Source organism: Erinaceus europaeus, chromosome 1 (assembly GCF_950295315.1).
Source record: "Erinaceus europaeus chromosome 1, mEriEur2.1, whole genome shotgun sequence".
In the NCBI taxonomy this organism is placed as follows: domain Eukaryota; kingdom Metazoa; phylum Chordata; class Mammalia; order Eulipotyphla; family Erinaceidae; genus Erinaceus; species Erinaceus europaeus.
Window position 1 is genome coordinate 22,253,018 of NC_080162.1, and position 26,599 is coordinate 22,279,616.

Below are 26,599 nucleotides of genomic sequence, written 5' to 3' on the forward strand. Positions count from 1 at the left end.
AAAGGCCAGTGTCCTTGTCTTTCACACCAAGGGTGCCCAGAGGAGAGGAAGGATGGGCACTGAGGGCATTGGGTGCTTCACCTCCCTGCTTGTCTCTGTCATGGTGCCAGCAAACTCCCCTTAGGGAAAGGGGCTTTGAGCTGAATCTGTGCCTCTTGCAACAGAGAGGCTGATGGCACCCACCCTTCAGGCATACCTGCTGTAGCTCAGAGCATCCTTTGATCTTTTGTATGGCCCTCTTTCTAGATGACCAACTCACAGTCAGAGGCTTTTTTATCTGCTTTACTTTGTCCCAGGGCAGAGCAGGTGCAGAGAGTCAGAAAAGTGAAAGTGCTTTGATGAAAGGTTGCATGCACAATATAAGGTTTGAACTTGATGTTTTAATAAACAGACCAGAGCTTGCATAGACCATTTAGCATCGCTGAGAAATTGGCTGCCTGGGGGAAGCCCTCAAGTGATTCCAGTGCTGCTACTGCCACAACCTACGGCATTATTTGTACTCCTGATTGGGTTCATTTAGGCACAGGAGACAGTGCCTCTGGTTCTCATCCCAAATGGTGTACATTATAGTTAGCTGATGGGGCATGGAAAAAGAATGGCCGCTGCTGGGTGTTTAGTGACGTGTGTGTGTGTGTGTGTAATAAGTCTGGGCAAGAATTTCATAGGGAGAACTCTCAAAAAGCCTAGGTGGAGGCAGGGAACCTGGTGGAATTCAGTTGTATAAAATGGCTGATTTAAAAGGGACAGCTCCTTTAGAACGGGGATGTCCATTTATAACGAGAGGTTCCTCCGTTTGCTGTTGTGTGTTGGCAGCTGTCTTCCTGGGCCTGCTGGTATGCAGTAGGCTCACAGTGGATGTTTGCTGAACCAGTGCAGGAATCCAACAGATTTTTAAAAATTTATTTATTTTGCCTCCAGGGTTATCGCTGGGACTTGGTGCCTGCACTATGAATCCACTGCTCCTGGTGGCCATGTCTTCCTTTTTTTCCTTTTTTTCAAAGTTAACCCAGTTACCAAATAATATGATGAAAACATTAACTATCCATTGTCTTCTTGAAGCCGAAGACAGCAGGGACCTCACATTTTCAATATAGAGCCTATATTTCCCCCAGTCCTGGAACCTTAGGGTAGGGCCCACTTTCCTGCATGCTTCTCTTAATTCACATCAAATAATATTGCATCCGCTGATAACAACCTAATCAACACAACGAGTGCCAGCTCAGCATGCTTCACTTCAGACTGCGTCCAGAGACTTCAGGTGTGGAATGACAACCCTTCAGCTTCATTACTCGGGTGAGACCTTTCCTTTCATAGTAGTCTCTAATTCCATTCCAGGAGGTTCATTTCCTAACAAAGGCCCCAAACCTAGATATAGACCAGGTCCCCTGAGATAGAGCATATGTTCACACGTGTCCATAAATTAGGGCAAAATATATACCTGAAAGCAAAAGTACACAAGAGTCTGCAGTGAGTACCCCCAACACTTCATCTGCACTATTCCAGCTTTTAGGTCCATGATTGTTCAACAATTTGTTTGGCTTTGTATGTTAACTCTCTTTTCAGCCACCAGGTTCTGGATGCCAGTATGATGCCGACCAGACTTCCCTGGACTGAGGACCCCACCAATGTTTCCTGGAGCTCTGCTTCCCCAGAGACCCACCCTACTAGGGAAAGAGAGAGGCAGACTGGGAGTATGGACTGACCAGTCAATGCCCATGTTCAGCGGGGAAGCAATTACAGAAGCCAGACCTTCCACCTTCTGCAACCCACAATGACCCTGGGTCCATACTCCCAGAGGGATAGAGAATGGGAAAGCTATCAGGGGAGGGGATGGGATATGGAGATCTGGTGGTGGGAATTGTGTGGAGTTGTACCCCTCCTATCCTATGGTTTTGTTAATGTCTTCTTTCTTAAATAATAGAAAAAAAGAAAAAAAATTGGATAGGACAGATAGAAATTGAGAAGGGAGGGGGAGATAGAGAGCGAAAGAGAGCAAGATAGACACCTGCAGACCTGCTTCACCGCTTGTGAAGCGACCCCCCTGCAGGTGGGGAGCCGAGGGCTCAAACCAGGATCCTTGCTCAAAGCCTGTGCCTTGTAGTATGTGTGATTAACCTGTTGTGCCACCGCTGAAATCCAACAGATCTATGTTTTCTCCTAGGCATTGCGGGCGGATGGGCCTTAGCAGTTGACAGGGCTTCCATCGGGGGGAGCACATGTTTAGCCACATAAACTCACCCACATCTAGTTATGTGTTTCCTGTGGCGGGGGCTCAGGAGTATTGCTTTCATTGGGGGCTGCTAACAAATTTGCTGGGCTTGGCCAAAGGGCATTGTTTCATTTTTGTAGTCCAAAACCAAAGGCTACCTGATTTGTAAAGGGACTATCTTTTAAAAAAATTGTTTATAATATTTATTTATTTATTCCATTTTGTTGCTCTTGTTGTTTTTTTATTGTTGTAGTTATTATTGAAGTCATTATTGCATAGGACAGAGAGAAATGGAGAGTGGAGGGGAAGACAGAGAGGGGGAGAGAGATAGACACCTGCAGACCTGCTTCACCACTTGTGAAGTGACTTCCCTACAGGTGGGGAGCCGGGATAAAGCCAGTCGTAAAGGGACTGTCTTGATGTGGGAGCCCCCGGCTCCCCACCTGCAGAGGAGTCGCTTCACAAGTGGTGAAGCAGGTCTGCAGGTGTCTATCTTTCTCTCCCCCTCTCTGTCTTCCCCTCCTCTCTCTATTTCTGTCCTATCCAACAACAAACAACATCAACAATGGTAATAATAATAACAACAATGAGGCTACAACAACAAGGGCAACAAAAGGGGGAAAAAAAACCACCTAGAGACTAGATCAAACACAGAGCATGCATTTGTGGGGCATTATTCTAGCTCCTTCGCCATCACTGAACTTTAATGGTGTTCCCTGGCCTGCACACATATGTGTTTTCACTCTGACATAATAGCTCTTTGTACTGTGATGGAACACCCAATTTAGGAGGTAATTAACCGTTGCCTTTGAGATTTCCCTCTTTCACTGGAGAAGGTGCTGGATGTGGAGTGCAGTGCGCAGGCATGTGTGCCTCATATAACATTGGCTTCCCGATTCTCCCTAGCCGCCTTCCAAGTCCTGGAACCCTTTTGTTTGCGTGGGATGTTCTGGGGAAACCCCATGAGTGACTGTCATGGTGAAAGTGGATCTGCTTGGCTGGAAATAGGCAGGGCACCCCTCCCCTCCCCTGCTAGTCCCCAGCACTCCCCGAGGTCACTCGCGTGCTAGCCTCTAGTGTGTGTGCACTCATGCCTCTTCTCTCCCTCACTCTCTCCCCTCGCTCTCTGCTTCTCTGGTTCAGGCTGGCCTCATCCACACAGACAGCACTGACTACTTCATTGAGCCCCTGGAGCGGGGGCAGCAGGACAAGGAGGCGAGTGGCAGGATGCACGTGGTGTACCGTCGGGAGGTCGTCCAGCAGGAGTGGGCAGAGCAGCGTGGGGACCTGCACAATGAAGGTAGGCTGTGGGGGGCCCCAAGCTCCTGCTCTGTGCATACGTCCTGGAGGGTGTAGGCAACTCTGGACCGTAACCTAGTCCAGTCTCCTTGCCTGTAAACTGGGACTGGCCATCCAGAGACTTCTAGGAGGTGGCTGGGGTTTGACTCAGAGGAGCTACCTAGGGTTCTGAACTGTGGTCCTGTGATCCCAGGACTCTCCAAGGAGCTCAGTATTGCTTCCTAAGGCTATTTCCAAGCTTAAAGCAGAAGACATAGCGGCTGTCATTAACTCGTCCTTTACAAACCAGTTTTCCCCACTAAGAGCCATGGGAGAGTAGTTCTCAGGATACTCACAAGGAGACCATATGTTGTCAGGACATTGGGGTCACCTTTATGTCCGACACCATCTAAAAAAATAATCCTGTTTCTGACATGGTTTATTTACTGTGTGACCTCCGGCAAATTACTTAAGGTCTCTGAGTTTCGTTTTTAAATTCATAATGAGGGGGAGATGTCTACTTCTAAAGGTTGTTTTGCTACTGAGAGTGTGTATATAAAATCCCGGTGTGGGGCTTGGCAGGTGTAGGTGCTGGGTGGGTAGCTGCTCTCATCACAGTGCTGTCACTAGGGAGACTGCTGGCGTGTTAGGGTCCCTTGGAGCCAGGATGTCCCTGAACCCCAGTGGCTGGTTCAGGAGCTGGTATCAGTGATATTCAGACCCCCTGTTGAGTGACTGAAATAGTTTGTGCCACATGTGCTGGCCCTCAGTGAATGGGCAACTCCACAGTCCAACTCAACTCTGCCGCAAAGTGCTTGAGAAGGTCGTAACTGGCCCCCATCCAAGTGAGAGGGCGTACCCCATGCCCCGGCCTAGCGTGAAGGATTGCCTGCAGACTGGTTGTCCACATACAACGCTGCTGCCCTGTGTCACTTACTAGAGGAGCCGCCACACCCCCAGCTGAGCAGGGACTGCAGGCCTGGCTAGGGTTTGGGCTGGGGCTGAGGAGCTGCTAGAGCCTTAGAGGGTCAAGGGAGACTTCAGGAAGGGCTAGAACAGGTGTCATCCCTTCCCTCAGGGCCGGGAAGGATGAGTCTCACTGTGTCCCATTTTATTAGAGGCCACATCTGTATCAAATGGCCATAGGGCTTTGTCCAAGATGAGGGAAGAAGGTGACTTCATCCTTTTTAATAACTAAGTAATATTCCACTATATGTATATACCACAACTTTCTTAGTCACTCATCTGTTATTGGGCACCTAGGTTGCCTCCAGGTTTTGGTTTTTAAAAATTGTGCTGCTGTGAACATAGGTATATACAGATCTTTTTGGATGAATGTGTTTGATTCCTTGGGATATATTCCCACCACAGGAATTGCTGGGTCATAAGGTAGGTCTGTTTCCAGTCTTTTGTGAGTTCTCTAGACTGGTCTCCACAGGGATCAACCAATTTACATTCCCACCAGCAGTGCAGGTGGGTTCCTTTGCTCCCACAACCTCCCCAGCATTTGTTATTACTGTCCTCTGTGATGTATGACATTCTCTCAGGGGTGAAGTGGTATCTCATTGTTGTCTTTTTGCATTTCTCTGACAGTCATTGACTTGGAGCATCTTTGCATGTCTGTTGGCCTTTTGGATTTCTTTTTTGGTGAATATTCTTTTTTAAAAAAATATGCTAGAATTTTAATTCATTACATAAAATATAAATTATATACATGAAATACCATGGTAGAAAATAGAGATAAATGTATGAACAGGAAAATCACATAATGCAAATTCTGGACAATGTTTTCACTTCAAACAGTTTAATACAAACAGAATTTAGTCATAGCTAATAAACTATTAAAGTCTGAGAGATTTAGATAAATGCACCAAATCACTAAGCATTTTATAGATTTTAGTATAAAAGTAGTGTAAAGTCAATAAAAATATTACAATTGACAAGGTTTGATCAGCGGGCAAATTAAATGAAGGAAATGCAAATCTCTGGTCCCTTGACTGTGGAAGTCTCTGGATTTCCATCAGAGGTGTGGAGTGGAGAGAAGGAAAGCTTTCAGCCTCCATTTCTAAGAGGGAGTAAAAATTATTGCAGTCACAAGTGTGAGAAATTCATGGGCATGAATGTCCAATAACCTGCTTTTGTTTGATCTCCTGATATGCTGTACCTGCTTGCTGCCAATTTCAAAGAGGTGAATATTCTGTTCATTTCCTCTCCCTGCTTTTGAATGAGGTAATTTTTTGTTGTTGTTGCTGAGTTTGGTGAGCTCTTTATACATTTTGGTTATCAGCCTTTTCCCTGATGTATGGCATGGCAAGATCTTCTCTCATTCTGTAAGGGGTCCCTTTGGGTGGTTTTTTTTTTTTTAACTGTGCAGAAGCTTTTCAATTTGATGTAGTTCCATTGGTTTATTTTTGTTTTTGTCTTCCTTGAAATTGGACTTGAGCCACTGAAGATCCCTATAAAACTTATATTGAAAAGAATTCTGCCACTATTTTCCTCTAAATATTTGATAATTTCTGTTCTAACATTCAAGTCCTTGATACATCTAGAGTTGAATTTTGTGTCTGGTAAATGTAGTGGTTCAGTTTCATTCTTCTGCACATTTCAACCCAATTTACCCAACACCGTTTGTTGAAGAGACTCTCCATTCTCCATGTAATAGTTTGGGCTCCCTTATCAAAAATTAGATGTCCATAGGTGTGGGGCAGACACTAATACACACTTACCCGCTCTCACACAGCACATATGGATTGTCGTGCTGCACTGCAGAGAAGAGAGAGAGGAGATCCGGAGAAAAGAGGGAACACAAACCTTTATTTGCGCTGGCACCTCAGAGTTGGGTGAGAGAGAAGCAGGTTGGGCCACGTGGAGGTAGCAAAAATGGCTGCCTCACACAGTAACCTTTCCTGTTTCTAAACACCGGAGTGAAGAAGCTGGCAAGAGAGAGAGGTGCGGAAGAAGAAGGGCTTTTATGGGAGTAGCTCTTGCGAGAATGGGAAGGGGGAGGAGTAACCAAAGCACTGCAACTATTGCGGGGAATAGACAATGCCCTGAGGGCACAACATGGCAGAACAGGCTCTCTGAGAATGTCCCAACTCTCCAGGAACTAGCAATAGCCTGAGGGGACAACATGGCAGATGTGACTGCGTCTGCACAATTTCCCAGCAATGGATACTCATACACATAGTCACACCCGACACAGTAGTATTCACACTCACAATCACACAGTAATGCTTGCATGCAACCTTGATGAGTCCTAATGGAGAGTTAAATGATTCTTTCCTCTGGGGCTCTGGTGCGAGTCCAGAGGCAGACAGCATAAAGCTGGACCTCTACTTGTGAACTAGCTCACTGTTGCCCCTCAGGGACTCCCTGGAGTCCTAACTTTGACCTTCAGAACTGTGTTCTGGCAGCTCCCATGCTCTTGCTATAGCCCCTCCCTCCCTCCCTTCCTCTTTCCCTTCCTTCCTTCCTTCCTTCCTTCCTTCCTTCCTTCCTTCCTTCCTTTCTTCCTTCCTCTCTTTCTTTTTTCAGTTTATTTAAAAAATAAAAAATATTGACAAGACCATAGGAAAAGAGTGTTTCTTTGCTCCACAGCATTGCTTTCTGGGACCTCCTTCCTTCCTGCCTTCCAAGTCCTGCCTGAGGAGGAAACTGGATGCCAGCAGGCCACATGCTCCTGTGGCAGAGTCCTGTCTCCTCGGCCCCAGCTGGGGTCTGCCAGACGCCAGGACAGCTCAGCCTTGCAGGGGCAGCAAGCCAGCCTGAGGCTTAGGGCTGCTGCTTTTCATTTCTTTTTAAAAAAATTTTAAAAATATTTATTTATTTTCCCTTTTGTTGCCCTTGTTGTTTAACATTGTTGTGGTTATTGATGTCATTGTTGGATAGGACAGAGAGAACTGGAGAGAGGAGGGGAAGACAGAGAGGGGCTGAGAAAGACAGACACCTGCAGACCTGCTTCACTGCTTGTGAAGCGACTCCCCTGCAGGTGGGGAGCCGGGGGCTTGAACTGGGATCCTTATGCTGGTCCTTGCGCTTTGCGCCACGTACGCTTAACCCGCTGCGCCACCGCCTAACTCCCTGCTTTTCATTTCTTAAAGGGAGATAAAAATCCACCGGATAAACCATTGTAAAGTATACAATTCTGTGGGTTTTGACTGTGTTTACAGTATTGTGCAACCGCCACCACTATGGGATTCCAAATCTGTTCCATCATTCCTATTAAGAAAACAAAAACAGAAACCTCATTTCTAGTAATGACCAGCTATTCTCATTTTCAATCCTTTTGTAAACCCCTGGCTGCCACTGAATCTGCTTCCAGTCTCTATAGTGTCATCTGTTCTGGACGTCTCATATAAATGGAGCCGTGTGTTATGTGTCTTCTCACGACTAGCTCCTTGTGCTCAGTATATTTTCAAGTTTTTCCCCAAGTTATAGCATGTTTCAGACCTTCACTCCTACTCATGGCAGGATGCTATTCTGTTCCACATCTGTACCACCTCTGGTTTACCTAATCATCTTTTGATGGGCATTTGAGGCTATTGTCTTAATATTGCCATGAGTCTTAGTGTATAAAATGATGTGTGGATATCAGTGACTATCACTTCTCCATTCTCTTGGGTACACACCTTGGAGTGGAATTGCTGGGGACTATGACAAATGTATGTTTGACTTTGGTGGGGGGGGCTGCCAAGCTGTTTTCAAAAAAGCAGTTATCACTTTACATTTTTCTTAGGATTTTGGGGGTTGACTTACTGAGGGCTTCCCAGTGGCCCACTGTCCTGCCCTTCACCCACCATCTGCTTTGAAAGTTACCTATTTCTGACTTGTTGGATGAGAGACATTGCAGAGGTGGGGTTGGAACCTCTTCAGATATCAGCAGGCCTTTCTCAATCCCCTTCACTGTGTTAAGAGAGAAATCTGGGTGGTTTGATAACAGAGTAGTTGGTTTCTGCCATTAACTTGTTGTGTGAGCCGGAAGGAGTCCTTTGACAGCCCTGGCAGGGAGAGCTGCAAGGGGACAAGTTCATGTTACACTCGCAGTACTTAATCTTCCAGGCACTATTCACCTGTTGGTGGTGACTGTTAGTTGCCCCCCTTTATGGAGAGAGCCCTTCCCTTCTGCCCTGGGGTTTCCCACCTCTTTCCTGGACACTTGTCTGTGGCTGCTGCGCTCCTCTGGGCTCAGGTGCCAGGGTGGCCAGGAACTCTTGTGCAGTGGGACCTGGCACTGGACTTAAGGGGAACGAAGGAGGGTGACTGTGACCTGAGGCCTGTTCATCAGGCTGGGTGTTGCCAAGACAACCAGACGACCTTTTCTGATTTCTCCAGTAGTGATGGCCGCACATTCCCCCCGATTTTTTTTTTAAACGCTAGTCCTTTCTTTCCCTTGCCGCATGGCACCACTATCCAAAGTGGGAAATGGAAAGAAATGATAGCTCCAAGTTCCATAGCTGCCTGTGGTCCTGTCCTCAGCCTCTCTTCCTCAAGTAGCCTGGTCCATAGAGGCTTAGAGACAGCACGGTGTCTTGTCAAGCTACCTGGGCGTTCACCCCTGCATTCACCCCTAGAGTGGAGGGTGTTGCCATAGATGCTCATGTGAATTTTCAGGTGGTGCTTTCACCTTTGCTGAGGTCCGTGATCCCTTTTCTCCTGCTGACTGTTTCCTGCTCCCTGTTGCCCAGCTTAGATATTCCTTCTCCCAGAAGCTGCCCTAACTCCCTGGTCCTGGCTTGCATCTCTGTGTGGTGACCTTCCATAACCAGCCCTATGTTGACATTGCTATGTTGTCCCCATCAGGCCTCTTGCCTTTCATCTTCACCGTGGGATGGGCTCAAGGGTAGAAGCCCACACTCACTACCTGCCTACTGCTTGTCTGGTATCCTTGCTGTGGCCACACTCCTGACACCTGATGGGACTGTGGTAGTGACATCTTTTCTTTTAAATATTTATTTATTTATTTATTTCCCCTTTTGTTGCCCTTTTTTAATTTTTGCAGTTATTATTGTTGTTGTTATTGATGTCATCGTTGTTGGATAGAACAGAGAGAAATGGAGAGAGGAGGTGAAGACAGAGGGGGAGAGAAAGAGACACCTGTAGACCTGCTTCACTGCCTGTGAAGCGACTCCCCTGCAGGTGGGGAGCCAGGGGTTCGAACCGGGATCCTTACGCCGGTCCTTGCGCTTTGCGCCGTGTGCGCTTAACTCGCTGCTCTACCGCCCAACTCCCGGTAGTGACATCTTTACAGCCTCAGCTTCAGTCCCTGGCCCAGGCTCTGTGGGACCCTTAAATAAGTGGAAAAAAAAATGTATGTTTTAATTTTTAAATTTTTAATTTATTTTTATTTTTTGCTTCCAGGGTTACTTCTGGGGTTTGGTGCCTACACTGCTCCTAGTGGTCATTTCCCCCCTCATTTTTTTTTGGATAAAACTGAGAGAAACTGAGAGAAGGGGGGAGATAGAGAGGGAGAGAGCAAGAGAGACACCTGCAGATCTACTTCGACACTTGTGAAGTGTTCCCCCCCCCCACAGGTGGGGATCTGGGGGTTCCAACCCGGATCCTTGTGTGTGTCCTTATGCTTTGTACTATGTGCACTTAACCTGGTACGACACTGCCCAGCCCCCTATATTTTTAGGAATCAACGGTATGTATGTCAGAATGTCAAGGTGGGATGGTGGGGAAACATTAAGTGTTAAGGCTTTGGACCCTTCTTGAGAGAACAGCCTCACGCACTGCTTCCTTAACTTCCCCTACAGTGTTCTCACAACCTCACTGCGCTGTTTCAGAAAACCTTTCTCTGATCTTCATTCAGACTTTGGTGTAAAATGACTGAAGGCTTTGCCTTTCTAGGTGGCAGTATAGATGGTCATGGTTCTAAGCACAATTTTTGGATTTAGAGAGACCCGCACAAGCTACTTAGCTTTGTTTGCTTGTGTAGTGGGCCAAGTAACCATACAGAGTTGCTGAATGGTGGGCTTAGATTAGGTCTGCGGTCAGCAAATTAATATGGTGACTGCTTACTTTGTGAAGAAAGTCTTACTGGAGCAGAAAGACTCTTTATTTGTTTGTATGTTGTCCGTGGCTATTTTTTGTGCTCTAACAGCTGGAGAGCCTGGCTGAGACAGAGAGCGAATGCCCCCCAGAAACGACGGTATTGACTATCTCGTCCTTTACCGACTTTCTATCATGCATGTTAATAGATGCCAGTTCAATCAGTAGTTTGCTTTTAGCCAAAGGTCACAGCTGTGATGGTGGAATGTTAGTTTATTGGCACTGACTTGAAGCAATTTGTGCCTCTTGGGGGACTTCTCCAGGGTGCCTGAGGTGCCCCAAATATGCCACAATGATACCAGGGTTGTTTTCCTTTATCAAACTGCTTTCCTTTAAACAACTGCTAGTTTTGGTTTTTATAGCAAAATTGTGGGGAAAATATTCTTCATACCTCTGTTACAGGAGGGGAGGTGGTGACTCAGAGAAATGAAGGGACTTGCTTAGACCTTAACAATTAAAAGGGGCTGAGTGGGAACTGGAACTCAGTCTTTGGGTCTGAGAACTTCACTTCAGTTCAGTTTTTTTTTTAACTGGAGCACTATTCAGCTCAGGCTTATGGTGATGCGGAGGATTGAACCTGGGACTTAGGAGCCTCAGGCATGAGAGTCTGTTCGCATAACCGTTATGCTATCTACACCCATTCCAGATCAGTTCTAACTCTCAGCATTTCTTCTTCCTTCCTTCCTTCCTTCCTTCCTTCCTTCCTTCCTTCCTTCCTTCCTTCCTTCCTTCCTCCTTCCTTCTTTCTTTCTTTTTTTGCCTCTAGGGTTATTGCTGGGCTTGGTGCCAGCACTATATATCCACTGCTCCTTTTAGCCATCCCCCCCCCCATTTTATTGGATAGAACAGAGAGAAATTGAGAGGGGAGGGGAAGATAGAGAGGGAAAGAGAAAGAGACATACCTGCAGACCTGCTTTGCTGCTTGTGAAGCTTCCTCCTGCAGAGGGGCAACAGGGGCTCAAACCCAGATCCTTGTGTGGGTCTTCGCACTTAGTACTTTGTGCTTAGCCAGGTGTGCCACTGCCCAGCCCCTACTCTCAACTTCTCTTTACCCTAAAAGACTTAGCCATATCCCGGTGCCCAGGAAGAGGGCTGGAACCCACCGATTACTTGGGATGGAAGAAACCCTCATGCTGAGTTGGCTTACAGAGGCAGGAGGAGAGACCCATGCCAAGGCGGCAGGGGTGGCTTGGTGGCCATGCTAGGCTGATGGCCCTTCATGTGGTTTGACTTTGGTGTCTTTCTGTCCTGGTTGCAGCCTTTGGCCTTGGTGACCTTCCCAACCTGCTGGGCCTGGTGAGGGACCAGCTGGGTGGCGCAGAGCGAAAGCGGCGGCATGCCAAGCTGGGCAGCTACAGCATCGAGGTGCTGCTGGCGGTGGATGACTCAGTGGTGCGCTTCCATGGCAAGGAGCACGTGCAGAATTATGTCCTCACCCTCATGAACATCGTGAGTGTCCCCACTGGGGCCTGGGGCTGGCGGGGAACCCCAGTAATGGTCTGAATGGGTGGTTTCTCTTGGGTCTGGTGTCCTCTGGGTCAGCCGGGGACATGTCCGGCGCGGGGGATAACCTGGTTTTGTGGTGATATGTTCTGAGCTGGCCTGATGCCTGCCTCAGATGGATGCCGGATCTCAGCTCTACATGCCTGTGACAAGGTTCCCAAAAGTTACCAGCATCAGCCCTTGACAAGCTGGAAGTCTTGGATGGTAGTTTGTGGGTTGGGACACACTCAGTGCCTGGGCAGGCATGGGTGGGGACCTGCTTACCTTGCAGTGCAAGAGACCTTCCTGTCACTCATCATCTGGAGAAAGTGCCTATCTCAGACTGGTCACAGTGCTCATAGTCCACTTCAGGGAGTCCCAGGTCCCCAATGGATACTAGGCAGGCAGAGAAAATGGGGTTGCAGGCTAATTTTTTGCCTTTGATCATTACATATATTATTAGTGATTTAATAATGATTAACAAGATTGTAGGATAAGAGGGGTACAATTCCATATAATTCCCACTACCAGAGTTCTGTAACTCTTCCTCTCCATTGGAAGCCTCCCTATTCTTTATCCCTCTGGAACTATGGACAGAGTCCTTTAAGGGGTGGAGAAGGTGGAAGGTCTGGCTTCTGAAATTGCTTCTCCATTGTACATGGGTGTTGACAGGTTGATCCATGGCCCCCAGCCTGTTCTATCTTTCCCTGAAGGGACAGGACTCAGGGGAGGTGAGGTTCTAGGACACATTGGTGAGATTGTCTGCAGAGGAAAATTTTGAGACTGATGAAACAAGAAAGTTCCAGTCTTTTAAAAATATATTATTATTAATGATTGATTTACAAAATTATGAGATAACAGGCATATAATTCCAGACCATTTCTACCACCAGAGTTCTGTGTCCCCATTCCCTCCATTGGAAACTGCAGTTGTTCTCCCCAGGTCACAGATATGGTTTGACTGTTATTTCTGGATCTATATTTATATATGTACTAGCCTATTTTTGCTATGGTCCTGCCTTCCCTTCCTTTCTAAGTCACACCTATACCTACCACTACTTCTGAATGCCCTTTCTTCTTCTTCTCTCTCTGGGTCTGGGGTCTTGATGGAGTTGGAGCTCAGAGCCCTCTGGTCATCTGCCCCTGAGATCACTCTCCCTCTGGGGGATGGACCAGCATTCTTTTGGGGGTGTAGAAGATGCAACTTCTGGGAAACCCCCGTCTTGTCCAAAGTGCATGGCTGCTGCTCCATTTCTACTAGTGGCTCTTGGGCAGAGATTTGGGACTTTTGTCACAGAAAGACCAGCTTTTTTCAATTTTATTAATTTTATTTTTTTGAGAGAGATGCAGAGAGAGAGACACACACACATACACAGAGAGAAACACCAGAGTACTATTCAGCTCTGGTTTATGGTGGTGCAGGGGATTGAACCTGGGATTTAGGAGCCTCAGGCATGAGAGTCTGTTTGCATAACCATTATGCTGTCTCCCCCACCCTTTTATTTATTATGGAAAGTCTAAAATGTAGGGTTTCTTATATTATTTTTTTAAATTTTAATTTATTTATAAAAAGGAAACATTGACAAAACCATAGGATAAGAGGGGTACAGCTCCACACAATTCCCACCACCAAAACTCCATATACCATCCCCTCCCCTGATAGCTTTCCTATTCTTTATCCCTCTGGGAGTATGAACCCAAGGTCATTGTGGGTTGCAGAAGGTGAAGGTCTGGCTTCTGTAATTGCTTCCCCACTGAACATGGGCATTGACAGGTTGATCCCAGCCTATCTCTCTCTTTCCTTAGTGGGGTGGGATTGTGGGGAAGTGGGGCTCCAGGACACATTAGTGGGGTTGTCTGTCCAGGGAAGTCTGGTCGGCATCATACTAGCATCTGGAACCTGGTGGCTGAAAAGAGAGTTAACATATAAAGCCAAACAGGTTGCTGACTAATTATGAACCTATATGCTGGAGTAGTGCAGTTGAAGAGTTGGGGGGGGTCCTCCATTTTGTAGATAGCTAGTAGGCATATTTTAGTCATATTCCAAAGGGCCAGTGGCTATACTAGTGTTTTGTTTTTTTTTTGGCCTGAGCCTGAAATCTAATATACAGGTGGATCTAAGTTATTGTCTGGGGAGATGATGTCATGGCTGGAGAAATACCAGAAAGCTGGATCAGGGAAGAGAGTAGCTCCCAAATATGGGAAAGGTGTATAAATATTGTTGACTGTAAACCCCGTCAATTTGATGTGATCTGGGGTCCATGTTCAGCTTAGGAGCTTATGTGACCTCTGCATCCCTGTAGATCGGAGCTCACATTCTGTGGTCATGAGTAGGAATGTTCCAAGCTGCCCCAATATCAGGACCCATCTTTCTCAGGTGTAGCATAGAGTATGTTGTCCAGCTTTCCTTTGGAGAATGGAATATTCTCTATCGTTGTTGATCCATGTTGAGGGCAAGGTCCTATGGGGGCTCACAAAGGGTCTATTTTGTTGTTCCTGATAGAGATGACTGGTAACAATGGAGAGAGGGATTTATTCACGGTCTAGACTCATCATGTCTGTTTGGGAATCTCAGGACTCCCCAAATAAGGCCCCAGCTGATAGCGTGGCCTGATAGTGACTAAAGAGTCATCGTTAAAGTATGCCAATCTCTTGCCCTTATTCAGCTTTTGTAGTCCTTGCCCTGATAAGTACCCTCCTCACCTGTTTCCTATTATACTTCCCTCACTCACTCCCAAGCTATCATTATAAAACCTATATAAAATATAGGTTTTTTAAAAAGCCTTTTATTGTGGAAAACTTATTTGATTATTCTTTATTATATGTAACTTTTATTATTAGTAATTTAACATTGGTTTATAGAGTTATAGGATATTAGGAGTATAGTTTTTTTTTCCTTATGCCATTTTATTGGGGAACTGATGGTTTACAGGACAGTTCTTGAGTCATGGGTTTCTCATCTCCCTGTGATGTGTGCTCCTGTGAATCAGCTCCACTCCCCTAACTGAAGTCCTTCTCTACCACTGTTCCCTGGGTCCTCAGTGCCCTCTTTACTCTCTCCTGTCCTCCCCTCCCTGACAGTGTGTTTCTCTGGACCAGTAGGCCACCACCAGTCCAGGCTTCACCCTGTGTTTTCTCATTCTTTCCTTACTTCTTGAGCACCACCTATGAGTGAGATCATCTGGTATCCATCTTCTGGGTAGAGGTTTTTTTTTTTTTTTAATTTTTATTTATAAAAAGAAAACACTGACAAAAACCATAGGATAAGAGGGGTACAACTCCACACAATTCATACCACCAGAACTCCGTATCCCATCCCCTCCCCTGATAGTTTTCCTATTCTTTATCCCTCTGGGAGCATGGACCCAGGGTCATTATGGGGTGCAGAAGGTGGAAGGTCTGGCTTTTGTAATTGCTTCCCCACTGAACGCATTGACAGGTCGATCCATACTCCCAGCCTGTCTCTCTGGGGTATAGTTTTAAGCCTATATATGTGTGTATACAATTTCCCTTGCCCACTACCGAAGTTCCTGAGCTACCCCCCCATCTTTATGGAAAAATTTAAATTCAGTTGTCTATGTGAAATAAATTTCAGTTGACAAAATAAGAGGCCACTGGGGATGCCGAACAGAGCATACCTACAGGATACATTTGGTCTGTGGGTTACAGGTGAGCACGTCTGAGCTGAGGGGACAGAGGCAGGGCAGAACAGAGAGGAAAGAAGGGTCAAAGTGTGGTGGAATTGGGCCTGTTGCCAGGTAGGACTTGCTCCTTGAAATGCCTGTCGGGCAGGGGGTAGATAGCATAATGGTTTATGCAAAGAGACGCTTGTGCCTGAGGCTCCAAAGTCCCAGGTTTTTTTCCTCTGTACCACAATAGGCCAGAGTTGACCAGTACTCTGGTAAAAAAAAAAAAACAAAAAATGCATGTCAGGCAGGACCATAGCTGGACTTCAGACCACAGAAAGAGCTGTACTGTGAGGTTGGCCAGCAAGGAGACAGGGGCAAAACTCAGATCTGCTTCGCTAGTGTTGGGGCTGAGGAAGCATCAACCTGGGAGTAGACTTGGGATGTGGGCACCAGCTCTTCCTTGTGGGATTCTAGCTTTGGAGTAGTGATAGTTTTTCTGTTTCTTTTCTGTTAGTGATAGATAGCTGTCATAAAACCTAAGGGCTGTCTCTATTCTGTTTCTCGGCTTCAGGCCCTATCCTGTTTGTTTCTGGAGTGAGAGCTTTGTTGGTAGGTTTATGACACTAGAAGGAGGCATGGGAACTAGTCTAGGGGCAAGTGGGACCTGCAGTGGAAATCAAGTCAGGCCTTGCCAGATGCTGGGAAGGGTGTACAGAACCCTGGGTCTCCCCCCAACAAATCCGGGTGCATCGGGGATGTGCTGGGGTCAGGCTCAGCTGGGTAAGCTGGGGTGCTGTAGAGTTTAGAATGCGAGGAGGCAGTGGAGGAGGCAGTGGAGTGGGCCAGCAATGTCACATCAGCAAGAGCCCCAGGCCAGGCCTTTGGCTCTGGGTCTTCATGTCACAGAGCCTAGCTGCTCATAAACATTCATCTGGAACATGCGAGCTGAGAAGGAAGGTATAAAGACGTGGTAGGTCCTGGGGGATTTCACTAGGGTTCCTTTCTTTCTTTCTTTCTTTCTTTCTTTCTTTCTTTCTTTCTTTCTTTCTTTCTTTCTTTCTTTCTTTCTTTCTTCCTTCCTTCCTTCCTTCCTTCCTTCCTTCCTTCCTTCCTTCCTTCCTTCCTTCCTTTCTTTCTTTCTTGTTGCACTAGGGATTGAATTTAGGGATTTTCATGTACATAAAACAGCTAAGCCACCTTCAAGTTCAATTTGTATTTTAAAATTTTCTAGAGAGGAGGGACATCAAAGCATTGCTACAGCATCCATAGAGCTCTATCCATTTTTGGTTTTCCTGTTGTGTCTGGGACTGAACCCATGGCCTCACACATGGAGGATATATATTCTGTGCACTGAGCCACCATGAAAACCCCTTGAATAGGGTCTGTTTAAAAAATCAAAGGTTGGGAGTTGGGTGGTAGCACGGTAGGTTAAGTGCAGGTGGCGCAAAGCGCAAGGACTGGTGTAAGGATCCTGGTTCTAGCCCCCGGCTCCCCACCCGCAAGGGAGTCGCTTCACAGGCGGTGAAGCAGGCCTGCAGGTGTCTTTTCTCTCCCCCTTTCTGCCTCCCCCCTCCATTTCTCTCTGTCCTATCCAACAACAACAATATCAATAATAACTACAATAATAAAATAAGGGCAACAAAAGGGAATAAATAAATAAATATTAAAAAATATTTTTAAAAAACCCAAGGGTTCCAGCTCCTACAAAAAGCCTTCGTAGGCCTTAAAATTAGAGTCCTCTGACTTGTGGCAGTGTAGTGCAGACCAACAGATAACTGCAGGTGAGTTAAGACCATGATGGTGCTAGTCTAACAAACATCTTTCTTGGCATCGGTGATGGGTATGCAGCCAGTCACAGTAGCACAACATGGTGAGGAACATTAGTGAATTGGCTGAGAGTGTAGGGCTTTGGGTTCACATTGTCTGGCTCTGCTGCTGCCTATCTTTGGACCTTTGGGGCAAGTTATTACCCATCCTGATAGTCCCTCTCTCCAGTGTTAAGCTAGCATTAGCAACACTTAGCATGCAAGGTTTTGGAAGGAGTGAGTGAGGTGTGCAGTGTACACCTTGGTGCCTCACACAGAACAAGTTCTCAGTCAGTGGGTGGTGATGGCAATGAGGTGATTGTCACGGAGTGATTGATAATACGTGTCTGAGGACTGATACTGATAAGCAGAAATATGAACCCCGTGGTCATGCCAACCCTGTGGAAACACTTGTAGGATAACAGCACAAGGTGACACTGCCCATGATGCTGTCTGGGCACCGTGATCTGGCTTTAGGTGGACGAGGAAGCTGCTAGGAGGTCAGGCAGCCAGACCCTTCCTAGTTGTGTGACTGAGCAAGGAACCTGCTTCCCTTAGGTAGGCGGCATGTGATGGGGAAGCAGTTCAAGCCAAAGAGAGAAAAGCAGGGTAATTTGTCAGCTCCTGGGGTAGGTTGTGAGAGAAACAGGGTGGAGCTGGCAGTGAGTGTGGTGGTCCCTGCGGGTTATGTGGGCTCTGCTTTCAGGCCCCTCTTCTTTCTGTGACATTCTAATTCTGTCTTCTCTACAACACACATACTAACCATATGAAGTGTTTTCTATCTGCATAGATCCTTGACCCAGAGACAAAAGACGTTTCCCCATAAAAATGTCTAGGCCCACTGGGCCTGCTTTGGGTCACATGACCACCCTTTGGTCCAGTCATTATATGCTGGAGGAGAGAGAATTTCCCAAAGAGGGAAATGGATCAGACACAGGCATGGCCACTGGAGCAATTGTCATGAGCGGGCCAGACACCCTATCCTTGTCAGCTACACTATTGAACCTCCAAGGGCCTCTGCCATTTCACCATAGCATTTGCTCTTGCATTTGTTATGAAAGCTGTGAATGTGTAAAGTACACTGCACATGTCTGGTGCATAGCACATACTTAAGTAATGTGCTCTGCTCCCATAGCTATTTTATTTGTCTTTGTATGCATGGATAAGGAGTTCATTTTCCTTCTTGATTTTTTTTCCAAGTTTATCTTTGGGGTTCTATTGACATAGCTATGTTTTTCCTATTTCTTTATTTCCTTGATAGAGGATGAGAGACAGAGAGAGGTAGGGGGCGAGAGATAAATAGAGAAAGAGAGACACCTGTAGCACTGCCCCACCACTTGCAAAGCTTCTTCCCTCCAGGTGGTAATGGGCTTAACCCAGGTCCTCGTGCAAAATAACTGTGTGCACTCTACCTGGCGCCCCGCCACCCCTGCCTCCTAAACAGTTTATTCTCTGAGTCTCTAAAGGGGAGTTCCTAAATGGTGGGGAGTTTGTTTTTTTTTTTAGGTTTATTTATTTATTTATTCCCTTTTGTTTCCCTTGTTGTTTTATCGTTGCAGTTATTATTGTTGTTATTGATGTTGTTGTTGTTGGATAGGACAGAAATGGAGAGAGGAAGGGAAGACAGAGAGGAGGAGAGACAGATAGACACCTGCAGACCTGCTTCACCGCTTGTGAAGTGACTCCCTGCAGGTAGGGAGCCGGGGTCTGGAACCGAGATCTTTATGCTGGTCCTTGCACTTTGCGCCATGCACACTTAAGCCACTGTGCTACTATCTGACTCCTTTTTTTTTTTTTCTGGTGTAACAGGGACCTACCCATGTACAAATTCACCAGTCTAGGCTTTTTCCCCATATAGTATGTAGACATATGTGTATGTGTGTGTGTGTGTGTGTGTAGAGAGAAAGAGAAGAGAGAGAAGACACCACATTAGCAAAGCTTCACCCATTGTCAAAGCACCTCCTGTGTGGTGCCAGGGCTCAGACATGGGTCACACACATGGCAATGCAGGCTCCCTAACTGGTAGGCTAATTCTCCAACTCCCATTTTGACATTTTTGAATCCCAACATTACACATTCCAGCATGGTTGAGAAATATGGAAGTGAATAGTGTTTGTGGGAGAAGCAGGGAGCCAGCGCAGACCGAGATGAGAAAAGGTTGAAGGAGGGGATCCACGTGTGTTAAGAAAAAGGGCAGGGTGTGGTGAAGGGTGGAAGGGAACTCATTCTGAGTTGTGAACCCGAGTTATGCATGTTGGTTTTCACACCTGAAGCTTATGTTATCATGCAGTGCTATTTCAGTTAAAGAGAGAAAGAACAACTGTTGTATGCTTTACATTGGATTGTTCTAGCTCTCCCCCTGCCAAGAAAATTGGTTCAGTCCTGCTAGTTTCGTGGCCCGCTTGTCCCCACCCCAAGGAACCCCGAGAGAGTTCCAGAGTTCCAGAGTTGCAGAGTTCGAGAGTAAGAGTGCGCTTGGTGCCGCTGCAGGGGAAAGAGGCAGCAGAGTTCTGTTTGGTGATTAGTTTGGTTTAGTTTATGAATCGTTGTTCCTGAATAAAGAAATACAGCTTCCCTGCCCAGCCGTATGTCTCTGGTCGTCTCTGTTACCCTCCCGTAAAGCTAGCCCGGCCAGCTGGAGCCTCCGAATTTTAACAACAAACAACAAAAGCAGAAGGGCAGGGGCAGAAGTCAGCTCTAATTACAGGGGCCCCAGGGAGGGGGGGTGCCAGAAAGTCAGCTCTTTGCCACTTCTTTGTTTGGATACTGATTCTTCTATCCCTGACACAGTGTGCAGTTTGGGGCTCAAAGAGTAAAGGCTACCATGCAGGGGTGGTGTGAGAAACAGAGGGAGGGGAGGGTGGGTAGCTACGGCTAGGAACACACCCACTTCTCCAGAGCACTGACCACCCAGTCAGACTATGAACTGCTGGCCCAGGCTAGGACCACACAGCTCAGTACTAATTGAAGTCATGGAAAAGCCTGATTGGCCCTAGGCTGGAGCCAGCAGGTGGAGAACAGGAGCTGGGTAGGGAAGGGAAGGAGTAGGTAGAGGCCTCCCAGTGCTAGGTGCCTGGGGCCAGGTTCCGAGTTGATGCAGGAGAACTCAGAAATGTCAGCTGAGCCCTACTAGCAGCCCAAGGTGCAGTTTATGCCAGTCAGAAAGAAAAGTGCTAAAAGACATTTTACAGAAAAAGATAAAGTTGTGATACTAATATAGAAATAAAAAGTGTGTGTATATTCATTGGGTCCATACTCCCAGAGGGTTAAAGAATAGGAAAGCTATCAGGGGAGAGGATGGGATACAGAGTTATGGTGGTGGGAATTGTGTGAAGTTGTACCCCTCTTATCCTATGGTTTTGTCAATGTTTCCTTTTTATAAATAAAAATAAAAATGTGTGTGTATATTAAATATTTTAGTAGTAATAAATTATCACTATTTGCAGATGATACATTGTATACCTCGAGGACCCCAAAACTCTATCAAAAACTACTGGAAATCATCAATAAATTTAGTAAAGTAGCAGGTTACAAAGTCAATACTCATAAAATGGTGGCATTTCTTTATACAAAAGATGGGTCAAAGGAAAGTGAACTGAAAGAAGCAATCCCAGTCACAGTATTTTATCTTTTATCACGAAAGATAAAATACCTAGAACTAAATATAACAATGGAGGTGAAGGGCCTTTTTGACAAAAACTATGAAGACATTGTCTTTTTTTTAAAATATTTATTTTATTTATTTATTCCCTTTTGTTGCCCTTGTTGTTTTATTGTTGTAGTTATTATTGTTGTCATAGTTGTTGGATAGGACAGAGAGAAATGGAGAGAGGTGGGGAAGATAGAGAGGGGGAGAGAAAGATAGACACCTGCAGACCTGCTTCACCACTTGTGAAGCGACTCCCCTGCAGGTGGGGAGTCAGGGCTCGAACTGGGATCCTCATGCTGGTCCTTGTGCTTTGCGCCACCTGCGCTTAACCTGCTGTGCTACAGCCCGACTCCCGACATTGTCTTTTCTAGACTATTGCTCAGCTCTGGTTTATGGTGGTGCCAGGGACTGAACTTGGGACCTTGGAGTCTTAGGGTTCAAAGTCTTTTGCATAAGCACTATGCATTTTATCTGATATGGCCCTTATATTATACATTATAATCTGCTGACTACACAATGAGGAAACTAGACAGGAATCATAACTGTTCAAAAGAGAATATAAATAATGGAAACATTTGTAGATCCGGAATTAAAAAAAAATTTATTCCCTTTTGTTGCCCTTGTTGTTTTATTGTTGTAGTTATTGTTGTTATTATTGTTATCGCTGTTGTTGGATAGGACAGAGAGAAATGGAGAGAGGAGGGGAAGACAGAGGGGGGAGAGAAAGACACCTGCAGACCTGCTTCACTACTTGTGAAGCGACTCCCCAGCTGGTGGGGAGCCGGGGGCTTGAACCTGTATCCTTACGCCAGTCATTGTGCTTTGCGCCACGTGCACTTAACCCGCTGTGCTACTGCCTGACTCCCTGTAGATCAGAAATTTTTAAATGAAGATGCAAATAGAGACAAAATGGTCTTTAAGAACAATAGGGTGGAATAGAGGACAGAATTTTCATGTCTGGAGTCAAGAATCGTATACTTCTGTCCTGCTGTCAGTTGCCAAGCAACACCAGGTTCAGACAAGGCCAGTAGGTATGCTATGGGGTCATGCTTACTTTATTTTTTTTTTTAAATATTTAAAAAATTATCTTTATTTATTGGATAGAAAAAGTCAGAAATTGACAAGGAGGGGGGTGATAGAGAGGGAGAGAGACAGAGAAACGCCTGCAGCCTTGCTTCACCACTTGCAAAGCTTTCCTTATGCAGGTGGGGAGTGGGGGCTCGAACCTGGGTCCTTGCACATTGTAACACGTGCACTCAGCACCGCCACCCGACCTCGGTAGTGCTTACTTTCCATTGAAGCACACACATTGTCTTTGTGGTTGAAGCCTGCACTGGATGCCAGCTAGAGAGCTATTCCCATGGGTGGCAGGGAGTTTGGCAGCCCGTCTGACTTGGGCAATGGAGCTCTAGGAGTGGCAGCCTCACCCAGGACACATTCTGGATTCTGGCTGTAACCGTCCTAAGCTCCTGAATGCTGTGAGTTAGTCCCCTCCTTCTCAAGAGCTGCCCCTGCTACATACATGCCTCTTGCTTTCTGGATGCCTGGCGCTCAACGTGTCCCACACTCACACCCAGCCTGAGGTCCAGAAAAGCCGCCCACACAGGTAAGTGGCATCCGCCCGCCTCTGTGGCCCCACGTTGGGCGCCAGATGTTGTGCCAGATCTTGTTGAGCACGGGCCGCAGAGATGAGAGAGAGGAGGTCTGAAGCGGGAACACAAATCTTTATTTGCACTGGCACCTCAGAGTTGGGTGCTAGAGAAGCAGGTTGGGCCACATGGAGGTAGCGAAAATGGCTGCCTCACGCAGTAACCTTTCCTGCGTCTGAACACCAGAGTGAAGTGCTGGCAAGAGAGCGAGGTGCGGAAGAAGAAAGGCTTTTATAGGAGTAGCTTTCGTGAGAATGGGAAGGGGTAAGAGTAACCATAGCACTCCAGGATAGGATAATAACTCTCGTGAGAATGGGAGGGGGGAGGAGTAACCAAAGCACTCAGGATATGGCAGGGATATAGACAATGCCCTGAGGGCACAACATGACTGAACAGGCACTCTGAGAATGTCCCAACTCTCGAGGGAACTAGCAGTAGCCTGAGGGGACAACATGGCAGATGTGACTACATCGGCACAATTTCCCAGCACTTAAGTACTATGTGCTGTCGTATGCTTTACATTGGTTTGTTCTAGCCCTCCCCCGCCAAGAGAATTGGATCAGTCCTATTAATTTCGCGGGCCTGCTTGGCCCCGCCCCAAGGAACCCCGGGAGATGGTTCCTGAGTTCGAGAGTGACAGAGTTCCTGAGTTCCTGAGTTCGAGAGTTTCAGGGTTACAGAGTAAGAGAGAGTTCCAGTGTGCCAGAGTTTCAGAGGGTTCCCGAGTACGAGAGTTGGAGCGTTCTTGAGTTCGAGAGAAAGGGAGAGGGTTCTTGAGTCCGAGAGTTCCTGAGTTCCAGAGTTGGAGAGTTCCTGAGTTCGAGAGTAAAAGAAAGAGTGCTTGCGCTGCCGCAAAGAGACAGCAGAGTTCTGTTTGGTGATTAGTTTGTCTTAGTTTATGAATCGTTGTTCCTGAATAAAGAAATACAGCTTCCCTGCCCAGCCGTTGTCTCCGCGTCTCTGTTACCCGCCGTGAAGCTAACCTGCCCGGCAAGAGCCTTCCGAAATTTTAACAACAATGTGCGCTTAACTGGGTGCACCACCACCTAGCCCCCAGGTGTCTCTTTCTCTCCTTCTCTGTTCCTCTCAATTTCTCCCTCTCTCTATCAGAAAATAAAGAAAAAGATTTATAAAGACTAGGTGAACTGTGGAGTTGCTGGTACAGAGCCCCAGTGATAAATAACCCTGGTGGCAAAAAGAAATAAATAACATTGACTTTTTTGTTATTATTTTATTTTTATTCATACTTTTTGATTTTTTTATCTATAAAAATTGTTTTTTTGGGGGAAACACTTTATTTTTGCCATCTCTAGGGCTTCACCACTCTGAACTGACTTTTTCAGGTAGTAAGAGAGAGATGGAGACGGGGAGAGAGGGAAAGACACATAGCACTGAAGCTTCCTCTGATGCCGCTGGGGGTGGCACTCTCACCAGGGTTGTGTGTATGACAAAGCAGACACACTATCTTGGTGAGCTATTTTACAAGACTTTCTTCTCAATGTTGGCAATGGGGGTCACTGGCAACCTCAGATCTCCAAATTTCTGTCCTTAGGGCCCAAAGGCAAAGGGATTGTTCCCGCCCTGCCAGGGAGAACTGGGCTGGTAAGGCAGGAGGCTATCATGGGCTCCTTGTCTGGACTAGGGGGTTGACTAGAGCCTTCTGGGTGGAACCCACTGACTGCTGTGTGGGGGCTGTGTGTGTATGTGTGTGTGAGGGGTGGGTGGGCAGCTTTGTTTCTAGAAAGCAGGTGGAGAGGCTTGTAAAAAGAGCTTCAGGCAGCAGTGAAGTCTCACAGGCAGTCAAAAGGGTTGCTTCTCCCTCTAGAGCTCCTCAGTTGTGTGTCCACAGACACTGCAAGGAAACTCATATCAATTTTGAGCAATCTCCAGGAATCTGTCTTTCTATCATTGTATTCTCTTTTACTCAGGTCTCTCAATAATCCCAGTGGTTTAAATATTCCTCTGTCCTTACAGAAAAACCTAGACTCAGCACTGACTGTAACTTGCTAGGTTGGGATCTAAGTGAGCTCTGTTGGCTTCTGGGCTCACCCCCTTCCCAGGGCCTCTGCACAACAGTCTCGAGCCCTGTGCTGGTTGGCACTGTGGTGTGCTACTGTGACATCCAGGTGTCAAGGAGGAGAACAGCTTCTCTCTGGTTCAGTACTTGGGGGCCTGCAATTTAAGCTAATAAAAGATAGATTCACTAGAGAGATTAACTTAATTATGTATGCAGTGTGCATACATGTGGGTGGTTAGAATTTGGGGTTTATATACTTAGCCGGGGCAGTGGGGAGAGAGAAGAATTTTCTAGGGGCAGACTAGACGGTTTCTTTAGGAAAGACCAACCAATGAATGTTTAGGAGAACAAACTGGACATACGGGACTTTGCAGCGACGCTTGTTTATGCAGGTGCAAGTGATTAAAAAATAGCAGTGTAATTCTCTCAGAGACAGGATTTATGGTAGCTTTGTTACCTGTAAGTGTTACTTTGCCAGAAAAGAGAAGCTCCAAGAATACTGCTTTCTGCACTTTTGATCTCAGATGTCCCCAACTTAAAATCATCTTTCTACCAACTCTTGGTTCTGAGTGAATGCCCTGAAGTCCAGCAACAGAACCTCAGAAACAACCTCAGGATGGGTGATTGTGTACGCACGTGCGTGTGTTGTGTGTGTGTGTGTGTGTGTCCCTGTCCATCCCAGAGGGTCAGTCCTTAGGGTCCCTGCTAAGGTTGGGAGCTCTCATGTAGTTGGTGTGTGCCTTGGGCAAGATCTCCACCAGATTCACTGAATAGACTGCTCTAGTCTGACGTCCTCTTAAGAGGATTCTGAAAGGTCAACTCAGGAGACCAGAGGTGGACTGGTGGTAAAGGGACTGTTGTTTGGGGGCCAAGACAAAAGGTGAAACCCACCCTGGAGGCGTATGGAGGAAAGCAGCAAAATTAGGATGTTGATGGAGAGGACTAACAGAAACTTGTTCCCCAAGTGAAGTGGAGGCTAACATATTAAGGAAGATGTTGTAAAGCAAAGTGTATTTTGAAACCTGGATTTAATTTTTTTATTTATTAGCAGTTTGTTATAAGATTGCAAGATTACAATGTATAGTCCCACACCACACCCACCACTACAGTTCTGAATTCCCATCCTCCCATCTCCCAAAGATCACCATTGGAGTTTTCATAAGTCTTAGAAACAGTTTGCTTGGGTCCATTTTGTTTGGATTTTTTGGGGGGCAAATTCATGTAAATCAGATCTCTAGATTCCACATCTGAGTGAAACCATCTGGTAGTTGTCTTTCATCTCTTTACTTATTTCATTAAGCATAATCATCTCCAGTTCCATCTGTTTTGTCCCAAAGGACACAATACCATCTTTTTTGATTGCAGAGTAGTGTTCCATGGAATATATACACTATAACTTCTTCATCATCTTTTTAAAAAACATTTTCCTTTTTTATTATCTTTATTTATTTATTGGATAGAGACAGCCAGAAATCGAGAGAGAAGGGGGTGATAGAGAGGGAGAGAGACAGAGAGACATCTACAGCACTGCTTCACCATTTGCAAAGATTTCCCCCTGAAGGTGGGGACTGGGGATTTGAACCCGGGTCCTTGTGCATTGTAACATATATGCTCAACCAGGTATCCCACCACTCAGCCCCTATACCATAACTTCTTTAAATTTTTAAAAAATATTTATTTATTTCCTTTTGTTGCCCTTGTTGTTTTATTGTTGTAGTTATTATTGTTGTTGTTTCTGATGTCATCGTTGCTGGATAGGACAGAGAGAAATGGAGAGAGGAGGGGAAGACAGAGAGGGGGAGAGAAAGACACCTGCAGACCTGCTTTACCGC

The 26,599-nt window shown here is 46.3% G+C and overlaps 1 protein-coding gene across 6 annotated transcripts in view; it reads left to right on the forward strand.

The window, feature by feature from the left end:
* Positions 1-26,599, forward strand: part of ADAMTS14 (ADAM metallopeptidase with thrombospondin type 1 motif 14) — a 107,954-nt gene that overhangs the window by 22,989 nt on the left and 58,366 nt on the right. For all 6 annotated transcript variants that reach the window (XR_009552050.1, XR_009552045.1, XM_007524141.3 and 3 more), the window contains exons 3-4: positions 3,353-3,509; positions 11,796-11,986. Coding sequence is in view for 4 of the 6 variants with exons in the window: in XM_007524141.3 (XP_007524203.2) it covers positions 3,353-3,509; positions 11,796-11,986 (348 nt within the window). In the remaining 2 variants the exon portion in view is untranslated. The remainder of the gene's footprint in view (positions 1-3,352; positions 3,510-11,795; positions 11,987-26,599) is intronic.